General features: G+C 40.3%; 3 protein-coding genes across 7 annotated transcripts; 1 reads left to right on the top strand and 2 right to left on the bottom strand.

Annotated features, from left to right (window-relative positions):
- Nucleotides 1-282: 282 nt before the first annotated feature.
- Nucleotides 283-10,465, bottom strand: LOC115744756 (DNA mismatch repair protein MLH3). Of its 5 annotated transcripts, none has more exons than XM_030660143.2 (26): nt 10,148-10,465; nt 9,922-10,058; nt 8,703-8,754; nt 8,569-8,616; nt 7,786-7,940; nt 7,621-7,678; nt 7,135-7,192; nt 6,912-7,004; nt 6,672-6,837; nt 6,553-6,568; nt 6,222-6,439; nt 5,664-5,733; nt 5,496-5,579; nt 3,790-5,295; nt 3,610-3,703; nt 3,473-3,528; nt 3,030-3,097; nt 2,725-2,922; nt 2,360-2,404; nt 2,231-2,284; nt 2,025-2,131; nt 1,715-1,763; nt 1,461-1,520; nt 1,292-1,364; nt 792-877; nt 283-705 (listed from the first exon to the last, which is right to left on the bottom strand). In XM_030660143.2, exons 2-26 carry the CDS (start codon nt 10,045-10,047, stop codon nt 637-639), a joined length of 3,609 nt encoding a protein of 1,202 aa, XP_030516003.1. In that variant the 5' UTR covers nt 10,048-10,058; nt 10,148-10,465; the 3' UTR covers nt 283-636. The 5 variants fall into 5 exon arrangements, 3 of the variants coding, with proteins under 3 accessions (XP_030516003.1, XP_030535940.1, XP_030535941.1); XM_030680080.2 differs by having other exon boundaries at nt 283-692; nt 10,148-10,464; XM_030680081.2 differs by having other exon boundaries at nt 283-692; nt 2,037-2,131; nt 10,148-10,464.
- A 2,410-nt stretch (nt 10,466-12,875) lies between these two features.
- On the top strand, nt 12,876-13,754 carry LOC115729539. Its single transcript, XM_030660151.2, has one exon. It carries the CDS (start codon nt 13,006-13,008, stop codon nt 13,561-13,563), a length of 558 nt encoding a protein of 185 aa, XP_030516011.1. The 5' UTR covers nt 12,876-13,005; the 3' UTR covers nt 13,564-13,754.
- A 232-nt stretch (nt 13,755-13,986) lies between these two features.
- On the bottom strand, nt 13,987-14,737 carry LOC115729540 (54S ribosomal protein L19, mitochondrial). The gene has a single exon (XM_030660152.2). It carries the CDS (start codon nt 14,676-14,678, stop codon nt 14,211-14,213), a length of 468 nt encoding a protein of 155 aa, XP_030516012.1. The 5' UTR covers nt 14,679-14,737; the 3' UTR covers nt 13,987-14,210.
- Nucleotides 14,738-16,200: the final 1,463 nt, after the last annotated feature.

Here is a 16,200-nt window from a genome sequence, read left to right as displayed (position 1 = left end):
TTTTGCAGCTCTGATCGGTCAAGTTAATGTAATCCCCCAACATAAAATCAAGAGAACTGCAACAAAGAAGTTTTTAACTTTTTCTAGCCAAGAGAAAGGACAAATAAGGTTTGAGTTAGCAAGTGGCATTACGCAAATTCTCAGGCCATCTTTTTCTTTACAAAAAAGAGGAGAAAGCTATGCTCAAAGCTACCTTACGCCAATGGCCCGACAGCTCGATTAACAGTCTTGATGTTGACAATTGAGATGACGCATCCACTTGGTCATTAGACAAAATCTTCATTGAGCAAATACAAAATTTATTCTTAAGGAAACTGAAATCCAGCTTCATCACAATGAGAACAATATTGACGTGAGTTCAACTTTATTGCATTAACAATGCATAGGGAAACTTAGCGGGCGCAAACTGTTACCCCGCAATTTATGTTGATTGGTACAGTCGATCGATCCTGTAACAAATCTATACGTATCAACTGATATGCAGAGTAACAAACGTTCTCTGGTCAAGTCATCATGCACTATCTTGAAGCCACATCTAACCGCTTCACAGCACGTTCCAGACTTACTTCACACCGACGAAGTCCATGCCACAAATCATTTGGACCATCATTTGGCAAGCACAGTCTATTTACCTGCTTATGCAATGCCTCCAAGTCGACAAGGGGAACTGTTGTAGGTCGTCCATGAGCACACTGCACGCAAGCTCTAAGCTGTCATGCTGAAGAAAACTTGAAAAAAAGATCTTTGCAGACCACATTACAAGCATATGTGCCAAGAGTTGATTGACTCACTTGAAAACAGAGTGATGTCCCTTTAAGTCCCTCCACGATAAGGGAACACTCTGAAAGAAGCAGACTGTCCCCAAACATAATTGCTCCTTGAAGGTAAAATGAAATTGGAGTTAGAGAAGCGTATAGCTGAAGATCCAGTAATTTTATCTTGTAATAGATTAACCAAGCCAAGGCAATCCAAATATGTAGTGAGAGGACAATAAGTCCCCACAAAACTCATAAATGAGGACCACCCAGTCCATCTTCCATAGAACAATGTGTATCTCTATTGCAACTGTTAACAAAAAACATGATTATATCATGTACAACCCCTAACCTGAGCCTTCTGATTTACTCCAAAATCAATCACTAACAAAAACCCCAGTGCTCAACAAAGCAGATAGAAATAAGGGGATGGTAGGAGCTTGGAGATTGCTTTTTACGGGCTTGGAACACCTCACCCAAAAACTCATCTAGTCAAAGAAGGGGAAATTAAAAAAGAATAGAACAATCTCTTAAACCTCTGCATGCTTTAAAGTTAAGAACACGAAGAACAGCAGGAGGCATAGTTGATGCTCCATCTGTGTCAGCAAGCTGCATATTTGATCAAGAGATAGGTTTAGCAGCGCACCTCCATTTAAAAGGCGCATAGACATGAAACGAGAAAGCCTAGAGAGGACAGAGACATACCTGTTGAAGATATTCCAGGAGATCCACATCATTCAGATCTACACCTAGAATGCACGGTACCTGCATGGCATATATAATTTATCCGTAAATAGATCTTGGAGGATAAGTTAGCATCACACCTTCAAAGTGACAAAAAAAGCCAATCAAGAGGCTGGTAGAACTGCGGAAGGGGTTTTAGCTTGTTGGGTGTTGAGTAGCATCCAACTAGAACAATGTTAAGTAAAGCAAGATATAGTAGTAGAATGATGCTTCACCGCAAGAAGAGTGACAACAGTCGGCTGCCTCTGGAGAAGGTTTATATCCCTGCAATCGAGATTCAATAAGATCAATTGAAATTAACCAATGTAAATAACTACGTGATGGCAGTTGATCTAAGAAGACTTATAATCACTAACAACTCTGTACTTTTCCACAACTTTTCACAGCATATATGAAGATAGGTACTTGGTATACTATGGTTTGAACCTGCGGCTATTAAAATCCATATCTTAGGTCAACTTTGACTATAAGGCCAGATGTGCAAATGGTAAAGAAAAAGTCGCACAATTGGAACCCAATAATTACATTCTAAAGGACCTTGAACCTTGAGCATTGATAGTACATATCCATCCCCAATCTTTTATCTGCTCACCATAGTTGAGCAAAAGTTGACATCCAATCTCTGGCAACACCTGCACTTCAGAAGTTTACAATGGTAAACATGATAAAATCGATAATGAAAGCCATAAGTAGAGGTCCATCACAGAAAATATCAGTCAATAGGCCACTACCAGCTCTTTTTCTGACTCCAGATAGCTAATTGTCTTGGCTTCTCCAGATAACACCTATAGAACAACCAGTCTTAGGAGCCCTGAAATAATAGGGATCAATTCAATCTCGAAAGACAAGCACCGGTTTACCTTCCGGCGCAGTTCTTCTAGCCGAATCCTTTCATCTGCAGCATGCTGTTGGAAGAGAACATAAGACAAAAACTGTTAGAGAAACTCAAGATGCTTCATCTTTGCATGGGCTGGATATGTCAGTTTGTGTTATCTTGTCTATTCGCTTGGAAGCATGCATGCATCTCTTAAGTATAAAAGGGGTGTTTTGCATTCTTTTTTTTAGGCTCTTGGTAGCCTATAAATGCCGTATGAATTTGCAGTTAATGGCTAACGTCTCTAATTCACCATCCTGGTTAGATCATCACAATATACCAAAGAAAGGAAACTCATGTCAAACCACAGAACCACAACAAAAAAGAAAAAAGAAGGTTGGCAAACTGAACCTGGTCGATGACAGCAAGGGTTCCACCGGCTACCACGGGGATGAACTTTTTATCAACCTGCTGAAGGACTCTGGCATTCACAAGGCAATTTCTACTGATGGATGTTGGTACTAATGAATCGCCAGCAAGATGCAAGAATCCCGATGCAATATCCAGTACATGGGTTTGGTCCAGAATCTCAGATGATCCACACTTTTTCTGAGCAAAAGAAGGCACTCAACTAATTAAAAACACTAGACGGAAGGACTGCCTGGCTGCCAGCATTTTGGACGATCATCAATACAGCAAGGGTACTCGACAATAACCTGTAGACAACTATCCCGCCATTTAGTCCCATAATCTCTCGAGTCTTGAACGCTCCCAGAGATAATAGCTGAAATGTAAAGCACAGAAATAGCAGTAAACAACGATTTAAGATAGTGTCAGGCTCAATTAGAGTTTTGCCAGCCAACTCTCCACAGTGTTTCTACTGGACCTGTAGATACTAAGGAGCAATGCAGTTTGTCATTTGACCATATTCACATCTCTAGTGACCTGATAGACAATAAATGGACTAAATCCTGCGATCTTACATTTTGATTTCCATGTGTGCTCCATCATTTCTGAATGTTCACATGTTAGATTTAACAAAAGTATCAACACATCCCCATTGACAAACGTCAGTGGGGCCCTCACAAGCACAAACAGAATTAAAAGCGATTGTTCAAAACTTCCAAAGTTTAGATGTCAAGTAGCTTGAAGTTCAAACCTTTATGAAGTTCCTTGATTTTCAGCTCATTATCATGCAACTTGTCAATATCTATCCTGGAACACCGATCAAAGTGAGTAGTTCGTCAACTTCACATTTTACAGAGTCAAAAGTCAGGTGGGACATACACAGATTACCTGTTACCACAGAATGGGAGCTCTACAGAATCTTTTCTAGATGACAAATGACATAAGCTACTAGATAGTTGGGAATATTTTGGTTCACCAGCTTCTGCACAGGTTGGAGAAAAATCAGTTCAGTCACTTCACTCTTCACATCATTATGCTACAATCAAGAGAGTTGCCTGTGCAGTAAACCTGGATAAGCCTTAGAAGCATGGTAGGTCTTGGCATCAGAATTTTCTGGGTTCACCAGTGAAAGATGATATAAGGAAATGAAGCTCCTCCTCTTCCTACAAAATGGAGGAGCAGAACGGCTTCTTGATCTTTCTCCATGAACATTCTTTTGCTGAGCATCGTTATCCCAGATCGGTTTTGTTTGGATTGCATAATCTCTTGTTGCCTCGTAGTGGTCATGGCACAACTCTTGACATAACTGAGCTCTTTCATCAGCTAATATATCATAAGGTTTTGAGAGAGTCTTTAGTGAACTGCTAGCTTTTGGTTTGCGTGGATCTATACTTAGATTAATATTGTTCTCTATGCCACATTCCGCCGTCATATCAATTGTGGTGCTCATCTTGTCGCCGGGGCTCTTTGAGAAGCAATCATACGTATCTACATTCTTTCCTTCATTAAAAGGAGACATGTAACTAGCCCTTTTGTGGCATTCTGAACTTGTTTCCAGTACAAAATTGTCAATGCTCTGTTTCCCACTAGAAGGCTTTGCTTGACGTGAGGGGCGCAAAATATCAGAAAACCAATCAAAATCTGAAGACCAACAACCTGAGCCAGGATTTTGCTTTTGAAAAAAATCTCTTGAAGAGAGACCAGCCTCCTTAATGAAACTGTCTGTGCAACGTGGAACTGACCTATAAGAGGCAGCAAATGGACAATCAGTATCAACAGGCTTGCCCTCCTTGGCCGTATATTTGGGAACAGGCTGAACATCACTGCACACTTCATCTGGCCAGAGAGCCCCAGAAAAGGAACCGAAGCTTTGTTTACTATGATTATGTTTCCGAAAATTGGGGTCATCATAAAGGCTTGACTGTTTTTGTTTGATTTGGAAGATGTCGCTTTCAAATTCAAATCCTTCACTGCTAGTAAATTTCAGAGGACTGGATCTCAAATTATCACGTGAGGAGCAACTCTGTAGGCAGGGTCTCTTTCTACCAGATCCAACCTCAAACTTGTCACTTCCTTCCAGGATAACAGAAGATACCAAGCTCATTTTTGCTCCATTGCAGCCCAGAGGATCATTGTCAAAGGATTCATTTTCAGACATTGAAGTAAAGATATCACCCCCTAGAATATTTTCAGATCTTTCTTCTAGGCTAAAACACTTTACCAAAGTCTCATCTTCTGCATACGAAATGTCATTTTGAGTGTGCTGAATTCTATTATCTGGTGACCACTGATAATCATCGTCCTTGGAGATCACACTCGAAAAGTGACCAGAAAGGGAATTATCTGATTGTGGTACAAAATAACTGTCTTGCAGAAGTGAATCTATTTCATTTTGTTGGGCAGTGAAGTCTACACCTTTATGGCGAATCTTTCTAAATGGATTTTCTCCCTCGTCCACCTTACGGTTATGATGGCTCTCTTTGCCTGGCATCTCTAAAAGGAACGAAGGAAGGTTGAGAACGCCCTCCTCACTAAATCTGCGCTTTTTCCTCGCCAATTCAGAGTAATCTCCAACTACAAGTTTAGTTGAGGAAGAAAGGAAACGTTTCAGACATGATACACGTGACATCATACCAAAATATCTTCAGAGTCATATGTCATTCTAATCCTAAGGCATAGTTCAATTAGGTTAATGGAATATCAGGTCACTAGCACGGCTATGGGGAAGGTAACTCAAAACAGTTCGAAATGAATCGGGCTAGAAAGCCTAAAACCTGGTTTTCCTGAGAGGCTTTTCTGGTCTTCCTCAAATTCCAAATCTTTTCCTAGAGTATCAAAATTTTGCCGAGAGCACATTGCTGCAAAAAACGCAAGAAAGTCAAGAAACTTCAGAATCTCATACATTGACAGCACCCCAACCTTAAGTTCATCGAATGCCCTACCTCTACTTGAATTTACTTTCCAGAAAAGCTGAATTTCCTTCTCAATACAAGCAAGTATGGCAACCCAATCCTTTTTGGAGAGAGAGAGACAAACTTATATCAGCAATGGTTCCCAAAAAATCCCATCAATGTAACATCTGACCGCTAAAAGAATTAACTGTAAAACACCGCCAGTGCCAGTAAAGAAAAGGAGCCATAGACTTGGACTGACGGCATTAAAAAAAAAAAGCATAGAGCATTACCCTTCTGGAACTTAGAGAAATTGCACTTAAAAAAAACATTTCGATCCTCACTAGTGGCAAACCAATTGAAACAGAAGAGAGCTTGAAGTAAAATCCTTAAATTGGTTGCATGGAAAGAGAAGCAGGGGTTCATAAAAGAACGGTAACCAAGAACAATCATGTCAGAAGCCAAAACTCGCAGGGGGACAATCATTAACCAGTATGAGCAGAATGGAGATAACAAGACCATGATTCACCTTAATCAGAAGCCACAACCCGCAGGGGTACAATCAATAACCAGTATGAACAGAATGGAGATAACAAGACCATGATTCACCTTAAACTGAACAAATGTCTTTGACGGTTCGAAGCTTAAGTCATAAAGGGAGCGAGGACAACTCAGCTTTAAAATGTAAGCTGGACCCGCACAAGACCTACTTCTCTTGCTCTTCTGCAAACCACCATCCCTCCTTGCATTTACATGCTCAAACTTCTTGGCAAGTTGATTGACCAATTTATGAATAGGGCTCTTGCAAACAAACCGCGAGTTTATGTCTACTCCAGTCAAGTTCAAATCAAATGCGTCAAGTGGAATGATGCTTGCCAAACCATCTCAGATAAGCTAGTAATATCGCTACACTATTTACCAAAATACAAGGCATGGATACATACATACTGGAAGGCCTGCATCAAAATGATATAGAATGAGGTCCTAATAATACAAAAAGGCCGCGCGCTGAGTACGCGCGCCCAAGAGAGAGAGAGAGAGAGAGAGAGAGAGAGTAACCTTAATAGCAAAAGCCTCACATGGACCAGACAAGTAACCCGTAAGCTCCAATGCTCCTTCACGAGCATTGAATTCATGAAGAATGCTAACAACCTCATTTCCAAAAAAGCTTCTCAACGTTGACAGAGGGGTGGTGGAAGCACGCGTGCAAAGCAACTGATCGTCACTGTAATTTTTCAAAATCATGTGAGGACAAGATGATCTCACATGATAAAAGTGATCTATCTGATAGAAATGCACCTTTCAATATCAACAACTTGGAAAGAGATCTCTGAGTGAACAATAGCAGTATGGAAAACAGACTTCTTGATGGACTCCAAGACCTTCTTGGGACTTTTAGTTTGTAGAGGAAATTAAAGTTTCATCAGGCAGATGGTAACATCACCGAAATCATATACCTTACGAGGCCATTCTGTTTCTATTAAATACACTGAAAGAACTAAAGGAGAAGTGAAGTTGAAACCTCGATTGTATAGACTTCCTCCGAATAGGTTGATTGTAAAATACATCACGTACTACAACTGCAAGGAGCCAAGATGAATCAGAGTGAAATCTGAATATAATCAAACAGCTCAGACAATATACTTAAGCAGACAAAATCTGGTGTTTTATCCTATGTGCACGCAAATGAGAATTAAGCAACAAATGCAAGTAGAATTGCAAGTCAATTAAAAGGGGTTCCATTGCCAATCAAAATTTAACTTCTTCTAGGGAGGCCATGTAGTTTGGCAATTGTTCAACATAGTATTGAAGCCTATGATCGATGAGGTCTGTCAAATGCAAATGGAAGCCGGGTAGTCTAAATCCCCATTATATTGGTCTATTTCTAGCATCCCAAAATAACATTAACGAGGAAGTACGTTCCATGTGATTTCTGCTTACAAGGAAGGCGCCCATCCTCCTACTTTCTTATCTGATGGCAAAGCCACCTTACCAAGTAATGCCTTACCTGATGTGCCTGCATCTTTTCTGTCGTCATCAATTCCAAGATGCAAACACTTGCATCCCTAAAACAAGAAAGTAAAAAAAAAAAATTAATCTTCAACAAACAAGAAGGAAATAGGTAGCATCCTTGCAAAGTACCACATTTAATCCAATGATGAGTAATCAGTACCTTTAAAACCTTGCGGTATCCATTTGGTTTTCCAGGAGCTTTTGTTGTAATCTCCAATACTGCGATATCAGAAATCGAAGCCAGCGCTTCTCCTCGAGAACCAAAGCTCCCAGAACAAGAGTCAATGTCATCGAGTTGACGATCTTTGGATGTTGCTAAAAGCAAATCATACACATCAAACACAAATCTAAAAGGCTGGCTAATACAATTCGAAAGCAGAAAATGCACTGACCCAACATATATTTCTATCTCTCACCTCTAGAAGGCCCTCTTCATGCAGGTTACCTACAGCACTCAGCTACATCAATTCTAGCTACTAAGGCTCCAGATAAAAGCCAGTATACCCAATCTTGATATCCAGATATCACTGTTCATCCTGTACTTACTTCTGACAAATTTGTCGAGCGGGCAAAGTAATCAAAAGACCCACAGCTGGTGTATTAATTCTGATATTGGTACTTAAGGTTGATAAAAGAATATAATGAAATGGATTATTTTGTTGTAATAGCAAATATTCTATCTTGGCCTATGAGAGAGATTAAGCTCAATAAGAGCAAAATTCAAGTTGGTAACCATGAAATTAGCAAAATAAAACACCAATATTCAATGGAAGTACATACTAACATCTGCCCCACATTGATGAACATTTTGCACCGGTACTTGTAAAATGCAAAAGGAAGACTCCTAGATTGGGTTGACAGTATGCAAATGATGCAGACCTGTTGACATGCATAGACCATTCAAATTAATGTGAAATCCACAGGAAAGTAATGAATAGCTCACCATATCTTTCTCCCAATAACACCAAGCCATCCCGAGTAATGCCAGATCCTACAGGTGCATCAATTAAAAAGCAAAATAAATTGGGTAAGACTGTGATATACAGATTCAAATCAAAAGAGGAAATCACTACTAACCATCATCAACCACTTTCACAAAACAGTTGCTGATACCCACAAAAACTGATACCTGGAACGGTGCATAATGTTAAATATCAGCTTCCAACTCAGAAATACCTTTATATGCTATACAACCAATGGAAAAACGCATTCACACGGACAAAGGGTTCTGCAACCAAATCTATTTCATGCTATCATTACTTCTACTACTTCTTTTCTGGGACTAAATTCTCATTCTCAATATACGAGCCCCTCTCAAGGAATATATGCATGTAAACACAAGAATGACACTAAGTAGATCACACACTTCAACATGATTACAATCGTAGAGAGTTACAGATTGGTAGTCTATCCCATCCAGGTATTTGGAACAAGCTAACTAATTTAGTAGAAAATGTAGTCTCCCTTAATTATTTGATGAATCATCATCATCATCACATCATCACAGCAGGAACAAAACAAACACAATCTTCATTGTACTGATCAAGCTATCATAGTCACTAATGAATTCCTCTTCAAAATGCGATTATCACCATCCCAGTCATCGCGTGCAGAATAACCAGTTCGATTTCCTCATATATAAGGGAACCATTAAAATGCACCAGCTATTCAATACTGAGTTCAGCTTTGACTTTTTCCTTCTTCCCTTTTACTATGCCATGGACACAAAGGATATGTCCTCGTTCAGGTAACCCAAGGTCAAATGCAACTACATGCAACACTCTGCCTTTTCAAGTCAGGTTGATAGCACGAAATACGTACAAATTCACTACATCAAAAGAAGGGGAAAAAAAACAAAATTAGAACCAGTCATGGACAACTATGTCCATTTCACGCCCCATCCTAGATGCGAGGTAGAAGAAAAAACAAGAGCTTGTGGGTAAAGATATTTTGAACTAGTGCTAGTAACGAGTGATTACAGAATGGTGGGAAACTGGCCCTACCCTAGGACTAGGATTGCTTCTTTACATTCAGAATCTAAAACCCATCTTGGGATTCCTTGGAATCTCGCAAAACCTGTGGAACGACCTCCAGGTTGGGTTCCGACCCGGTTTGGAATCAGTCGCAGAGTGGCAACACTTGGTAACACAGACATTCCGAAATTTTATAATCCAAACCTACGATCTACTCCTCTCTAATAAACAGGTTCCGCAGAACCTCTGCTCACTTCGGAGGAGGACTCATCGGCACACCCAGAGGGTCTACCTCTAGAGACTTCCGAGAGAAGCAAATATACCTTCTTGGCACCAGCATCCACGCTGTTAAAGACTAGCTCTTCAACCACGCTCGTCAAGTCGAACAAAACCACCCCAGAACGCATCGAACTGTGAACAGTATGGGACAGGGGCTTCACCTCACTCATGAGTCTTCAAGCTGACAAAAGTCAACCAACAGAACTGATTAAACACCACAACGATTCTCCCCAACAGCTCAACAATCATAACGTCCGAAGATCATCATACCTGTGAAGACGACAACGCCAATTACGGCATTCTTACATCGACCCAAATGCCAAGTTGAGATTTTGCTCCCAATCGCGAATTCTTGAAGGGAAAAAAAAATGGGTCGATTGTGCGTTTTCTAGACGAATCAGATTCAGGGGTCTTGATGATGATAATGATGCGATTATAGGGTTTCGATCGACCCTCTATACCGAGATTGGAGACGAATCAGGCACGACTTTCTCATAGTGGTGGTTTCAGGAGTGTGGGTTTCGAAACCCAAAATGCAGAAGGAAAATGGCGGTCGCGCTGCATCTCCCGCCTCCCGCCAGGTGCCGCTCTTAACTGAATCGGAGAAACCGACAATAAATACTTCATTCGTTGTCGGATAAGTCCCCAGAGCTAGATGTGCTAAAACTTATTTCGGGAGAGTAATTAAGTCTTAAAATTTTCATAAAATATAATTAATTTTTAAAGTTTATTATGAAAGTGTAATTGAGTCCTAATTTTTAAAAGGTGCAATCCAATCTTAAAATTTATTACAAGAATGCAGTGAAATTCTAAAATTTTCAAAAAGTGCAATCAATAAAAGGACTTAATTTTATCAATTTTAAAAATTTTAAAACTTGATTGCATATTTTAAAAGTCTTAGCACTCAATTACACTTTATTATAAGTTTGAGAACTTGATTACACTTATTAAAAACTTGAAAACTTAATTGTATTTTCGTAACAAATTTTAGAATTTCCTTATATATATATATATATATATATATATATATATTTGGGTCGAATTTAAACTTCCTTATATCACCCGATATATTTTCAAGCGACTTTGCATATTGAAATTTGCAATGCCATTGACGGGAGACGAATCATTACTATCAAATCACGATAATTCATTTGGCAATTTAAGGTGAGAGGGTTGGAACTAAAACGGAAAAAAAAAAAAAAAAAAAAGGTGGGAGGGACATAATTTCATAAGTAAATACTTAATATTGGCATTTCCTTCCCTTCTCCTCAATCCAATCAATTCGCCGGGTTTTGACTCGACCCGTTTGGGGTCAAATCTTGGGACTTCAAGATGCTAATTTTAAACCGCCATATATACAATATAAACATCATGCGGAGTGTCACATTTTAATGGGTTGGTCTCTTTCCTACTATGCTTACACGTTTACAGTAGATGAAGGGTGGATTCAAATCTTGGGACCCGGTGGTTTTTAACTCCTCGCCAACAAATCAGACACAAAGGGTCTACATGCTCGCCCGACATAAATCGTGCTTGAAAGCCAATTTGAGTGGGCTTATGCAATCTCATTTAGGTATAGAAAAAGCTCAACCTAGCTTGATCCTAGCTCCGTTCATCTTTGATAAGTAATGTGAGGACCTAGTTTGCCCAAATCCACTCAATGAGCACCTCCATCACAAGTCTTGTTACATTCTGAATAACATACGAAATAATTTTCAACCTCACGGGGCTAATCACCACAGTTCCTTGGGATTGCCTCTTGAATGTCCAATTTGATCCATCACATGTCCTTAAACTCATCAAATCCCTCTATCATCAAATCCGATTAGTGGACATATCAGATTCTAAAATGACGCAGAAAAAGCTTCCCACGGCGGCTTGTCTACATAGGCAAATATATGAAGGTCATTTTTCATGGCCATGTGTCCACAAAGATTAACTTTTTCCGGTTCGGTATCACGCGACGCTCATGTTCACTCGAACTATTGAAATTAGTGTCGGTGAGACTTCATCAGACAAATCCACGCGAATTGAAAGATTTAACTAGACAAATTTAAAGTTTTAAAGATTGGAAGTAAAATAAAAGAATTGCCCACCTAAAAAAAAAATCCTAAATTGAGCAAGTTTTTGGGATTTGCACAATAGGGTTTCCATTTCTAGAAATAGAACCAATATAAATTCAGCTTTTTGTCATTTTGCAATTACCCAAGAAACCCCAAGAATTTCATCACGCATTGAACCAAACAAAAGGAGAAGATCTCCATTTCCTCCCCCCAACAAGAACCACCATCTCTCTCTCTGCATCTGCAGCCTCAAAACCCTAATCGCTTGCCCGTCCTGATGTTCCTCGGCGTCCGTTTAACGTCTTCCCTTCATAGTGGGTAGGGAAAACTGAGACAGGTAATTGAGGTCCTCCTAGTGTCCCTCGATCTCATCGCAAATTCCCCACGTGTGAATTGTGTTGGATCAGCTTGATTCTGTCGTGTCTAGCTCCCTTTTGTCTTGATCGTTGCTAGTTTCGATTGAATCCGCTGTCTATGCCCGTGTTCTTGGAGATGTAGGGGAATTAGAGGCCGATTTGGCGCCCAAGCTACGCGTTTTGGGACCATCTGTTCTTGTTCTGCAGGTTTCATGGATTGTCTATTAGTTCCGAGTCTGGTTTGTGTTGGAGAAGTTCAATGAGATGATGCGAAAGAGGACATTCATGTCTCTCGCATGTTCTTGTCGAGTCTCTCGGAAGTAAATTGCAAATCCAAGCCCGAGCTCGATGAGTGAGGTGAATTTGGTATCTGTTGATTGTTTTTCATGATAATTCTTTGCCCTGGCGTAAAATGATAACGACAGAGACACATTTTCAATAATCATCAGCTCTGCAGTTATGTGATCTGGCTTGATAGCAACTGAGTTCTTGTCTGGGAACTGCACTTAATCTGGAAATGTGACTAAATTTTGTGCTGGATTTGCAATACATAGATCAGACCACATGACTTGTTTGTTTGGCTGAATGCTCTGAAAGGTTTGGATCTCGATGTCATTGGTTACAGCACTAATGTGGATGGAGCAGCCGTCTCATCAACATAGGGAGTTCCCATTATCCGAGTTTAGATCGTTTGACTAAAGGAGGAGCCATGGAAGCTAATGGATGTCATGTTGAGCAAGCGGATGCTGATGTATTATTGCCTCCTCGGAAGCGTTTGCTTGCCGGGCTAAAGAAACAGAACTCAGATGCCAAGGGGGCCTTGCATGTTTCTTCAACTGCCGTGCCTCCTTCATCGTCATTGAGTGCATTTGATGCCCATCTGAACAGTTTATTAGGTGTTCATAGCAATCCAAACCTTTCACCGGAGGAAATCGTGGAGGCCTCAAAATCGGCGGCTTTAGCCGCAGCCAAGATTGCAAAAGCTGCTAGAGCAGCTGCTGAAGAGAAGGCGGCCATTGCAGCTAAGGCAGTTGCTGCAGCCAAGAGCGCTTTGGATCTAGTGGCATCTTTCTCCAACGAGGCAAATCACAAACAGATGTCTCTCAAGAGGAACAAGCTGAAGAAGCGCGTTCCAGTTCACTCACTGTACAAAAGGAACAGGCTGATTTCAAATTGCAAGACGGACGAAGAACTGGCTCGGAGACTGCACCGAGTCATGAACAGCTCGTCGAGAAACAATGTACCAACTGCACATAGAACTAAATGATCAATACGATTCCCGAATCAAGGAACTAGTCTTTGTGTAGCGGTCCTCCCATGTCATTTGCTGTTTGTAAGGGTTGCAGATTCATCTTTGCTTTACAATTATAGGACCTGAGTTTCATCCCCATAGTAAACCCAGTGTGAACAAAACCGATACGTACTCCATATTGTCCCACGCTATTTTCTTTGTGAATTTCTCGATGACCCCAAGTAATTTCTTGACTATGATTGAGTACAACAAGGTTCTTTGCAAAATTCAACGAACCCTTTCCTTGGTTTTCAATTCTTAAAGAAGGGGATTCTTGTCGCTATTAACAAATCGAAAGAGATTTTGTCGAAGGTTAATCCAAATCTAGAACCTTTGGTGAAATAATCCGAGGGTCAAGAGGGAAGCTTTCTTGAGTAGAAGCACAGTGAATCAAATACTAAGTTAAACATCAGACTTTATTCTTCTGAACGACAAGACATCTCGGAATCAAGAGAAGACAACATGTAATAGAATCTTCCCAATTCGTCAAACAGGAATTGCATCGAACAGAGGCTCGCATTTCTCTATCTCCTCGATTGTCGGGCATTCACCTGAACCAACGAATTCCAGAAGAAACGCAACCACGGGGAAGGTAATTACGCCAACCCATCTGCGAAATCGCCTCACTCCAACTCCTTCACAACCTGAATCCCCATCGAATTAGCAGTCCCGATGATGGACTTACATATCGACTCCAGGGACATGTACTGGCAGTACGGATCCGACTGCTTCACCTTGGCGATCTCGTAGACGTGCTTCAACCCGATCGTGGACGCGACCGCGTGGCCGGGCCGGCCGCTGCCGGACTCGATCCCGGCGGCCTTCTTCAGGTACCACGTGACGCTCGGCGACTTGACGGTGAACTCGAAGGTGTTGTCCTTGAAGGCGGTGACCGTGACGGACATGGGCGTGTCCTTCTTGTACTTCTGCGTCCGGGCGTTGAAGTCCTTGCAGAACGCCATCAGGTTCAGCCTGTACTGGCCGAGCGCTGGGCCCACCGGCGGCATCGGCCGAGCTTCGCCGGCGGGGACGGTGAGCCTGATCGTCGCCGCCACCGGGCGGCGAGTCAAGATCTCCTTCAAGGTCGACATGTTGGTGGCGGACGAGGATGAGCGAGTGCGGAGAGAGAGTGAGAGAGAGAGATGAGAGAGAGAGAGGCGACGGAGCAGGGTTTAGTTGAACCCTGTGGGCCTCAAAATTTTCGGTGGGGCCCGTGTTTGGAAACGGCCCAATGTAAGAATTTAGTTGTGATCGATACTTTTCTTGTATTCCTGCCACTCTTTTGTCTTATTTTTGTAATTTATTTTTTTTAGGTAAAAGGATGTCATAACATTTTTTTACTACTAAATGAGTTTTTTGAAAATCCCAGTAACTTTATGAAAATAAGTATTGATTTTCCATATTCTAGTAGATGTGATAAAAAAATTGTGTTCTACGTACCGAGGGCTCGAATCCGTCTCTTTACATTCCGTTGATGACTTGGTATTTTATTTATTTTATTTTGCTTATAATTTGTTATTATTACAATGAAAGAGTAACGCATAAAACAAAAGCAAATTAAGATGATGCATACATATTGAAAGACATTTGTATAACTCGATAAGATAAAATGAAACACTAATTTGGTGAAGGGAACTAAATTTTATCAGAAAATCAATTCCCTTTTTGGCTGATACTCATTATCAACTCAATTCTTTTTTTTTTTTACTTTTATTTGATATAATGAATTAACTTGATAATAAAAAATAAAAAAATTGTACGAGAATAAAATTACCTTCTACAAAATTATGAGCTTCACCTTGGTATTCAAACGAAATAATAGATGGACTATACATTTCATACTTAATGGTGTTAAGAGAAATAAAAAAAAATTGATACGTGAGATAATATGTGACAACACTTTCTATACACACCCGTTATAGTAATCTTAGGGTACATATTATCGTGACAATAATATTGAAATACTCTCTTTTATTGACGTACTTTTGATTTTTCACATGATAAGCACATTCAAGAAAATTGAAATGATTCTTTCATATTTATATCCAATCAAAAGATATTTTACTTAGAAAAATACAAAAATATAAAGCAAGACACGTGGGTGGATTGATTTAGAAATGTACAATAAAAGAAAGGATAAGTGCAGTAGAAATCCAAAAACTTATAATGAAAGTGCATTTGAGTCTTAAAACTTTCAAAAAGTGCAATCAAGTCATAAAACTTGTCAAATTGATGTAATCACATCATTCCATTAACATCATCAATTTGTCTAATGAAAACTAATGACATGTCATTTTTTATTATTATTTCCTTTTCAAATCTTATTTAAATTACGTAAAAAAAAATTAAAGAAGGCTAAAATTTATTGTTAAAAGCTAAACTAGAAAAAAGAATAAGAACGAAAGGGCGGGGCCTCGCACCCGTAAGGAGTGGCTGCCGTACCCAGTGTTGGAGGGGCCAGTGGAGGTTGCTGACCCTAGGTGAGGGTGGCCGTTCCTCCTCCCCAGCCCTAAGCAAGGGTCGGGGTTGCTAGCTTTGAGTTTCCTCAATCTAGATCCAAGCAAGCCTTGCTATTTGGGACTGGCATCACTCAACTCTAGATTTCCTCAACCC

Source organism: Rhodamnia argentea, chromosome 8 (genome assembly GCF_020921035.1).
Source record: "Rhodamnia argentea isolate NSW1041297 chromosome 8, ASM2092103v1, whole genome shotgun sequence".
Taxonomy (NCBI): Eukaryota; Viridiplantae; Streptophyta; class Magnoliopsida; order Myrtales; family Myrtaceae; genus Rhodamnia; species Rhodamnia argentea.
The sequence above is the reverse complement of the archived record's forward strand: the minus strand, read 5'-3'. Positions and strand labels throughout refer to the sequence as shown.

What these genes read in the sequence shown, in the direction of transcription:
- LOC115744756 (XM_030680080.2), bottom strand. Translation starts at nt 10,047, where the DNA reads ATGAGTGAGGTGAAGCCCCTGTCCCATACTGTTCACAGTTCGATGCGT. An exon ending in TAGAAGAACTGCGCCGGAAG is followed by an intron (nt 2,285 to 2,359) that starts GTAAACCGGTGC and finishes GTTGTTCTATAG; the next exon opens with GTGTTATCTGGAGAAGCCAA. An exon ending in TGGAGTCAGAAAAAGAGCTG is followed by an intron (nt 2,132 to 2,230) that starts GTAGTGGCCTAT and finishes TCTGAAGTGCAG; the next exon opens with GTGTTGCCAGAGATTGGATG.
- LOC115729539 (XM_030660151.2), top strand. Translation starts at nt 13,006, where the DNA reads ATGGAAGCTAATGGATGTCATGTTGAGCAAGCGGATGCTGATGTATTA.
- LOC115729540 (XM_030660152.2), bottom strand. Translation starts at nt 14,678, where the DNA reads ATGTCGACCTTGAAGGAGATCTTGACTCGCCGCCCGGTGGCGGCGACG.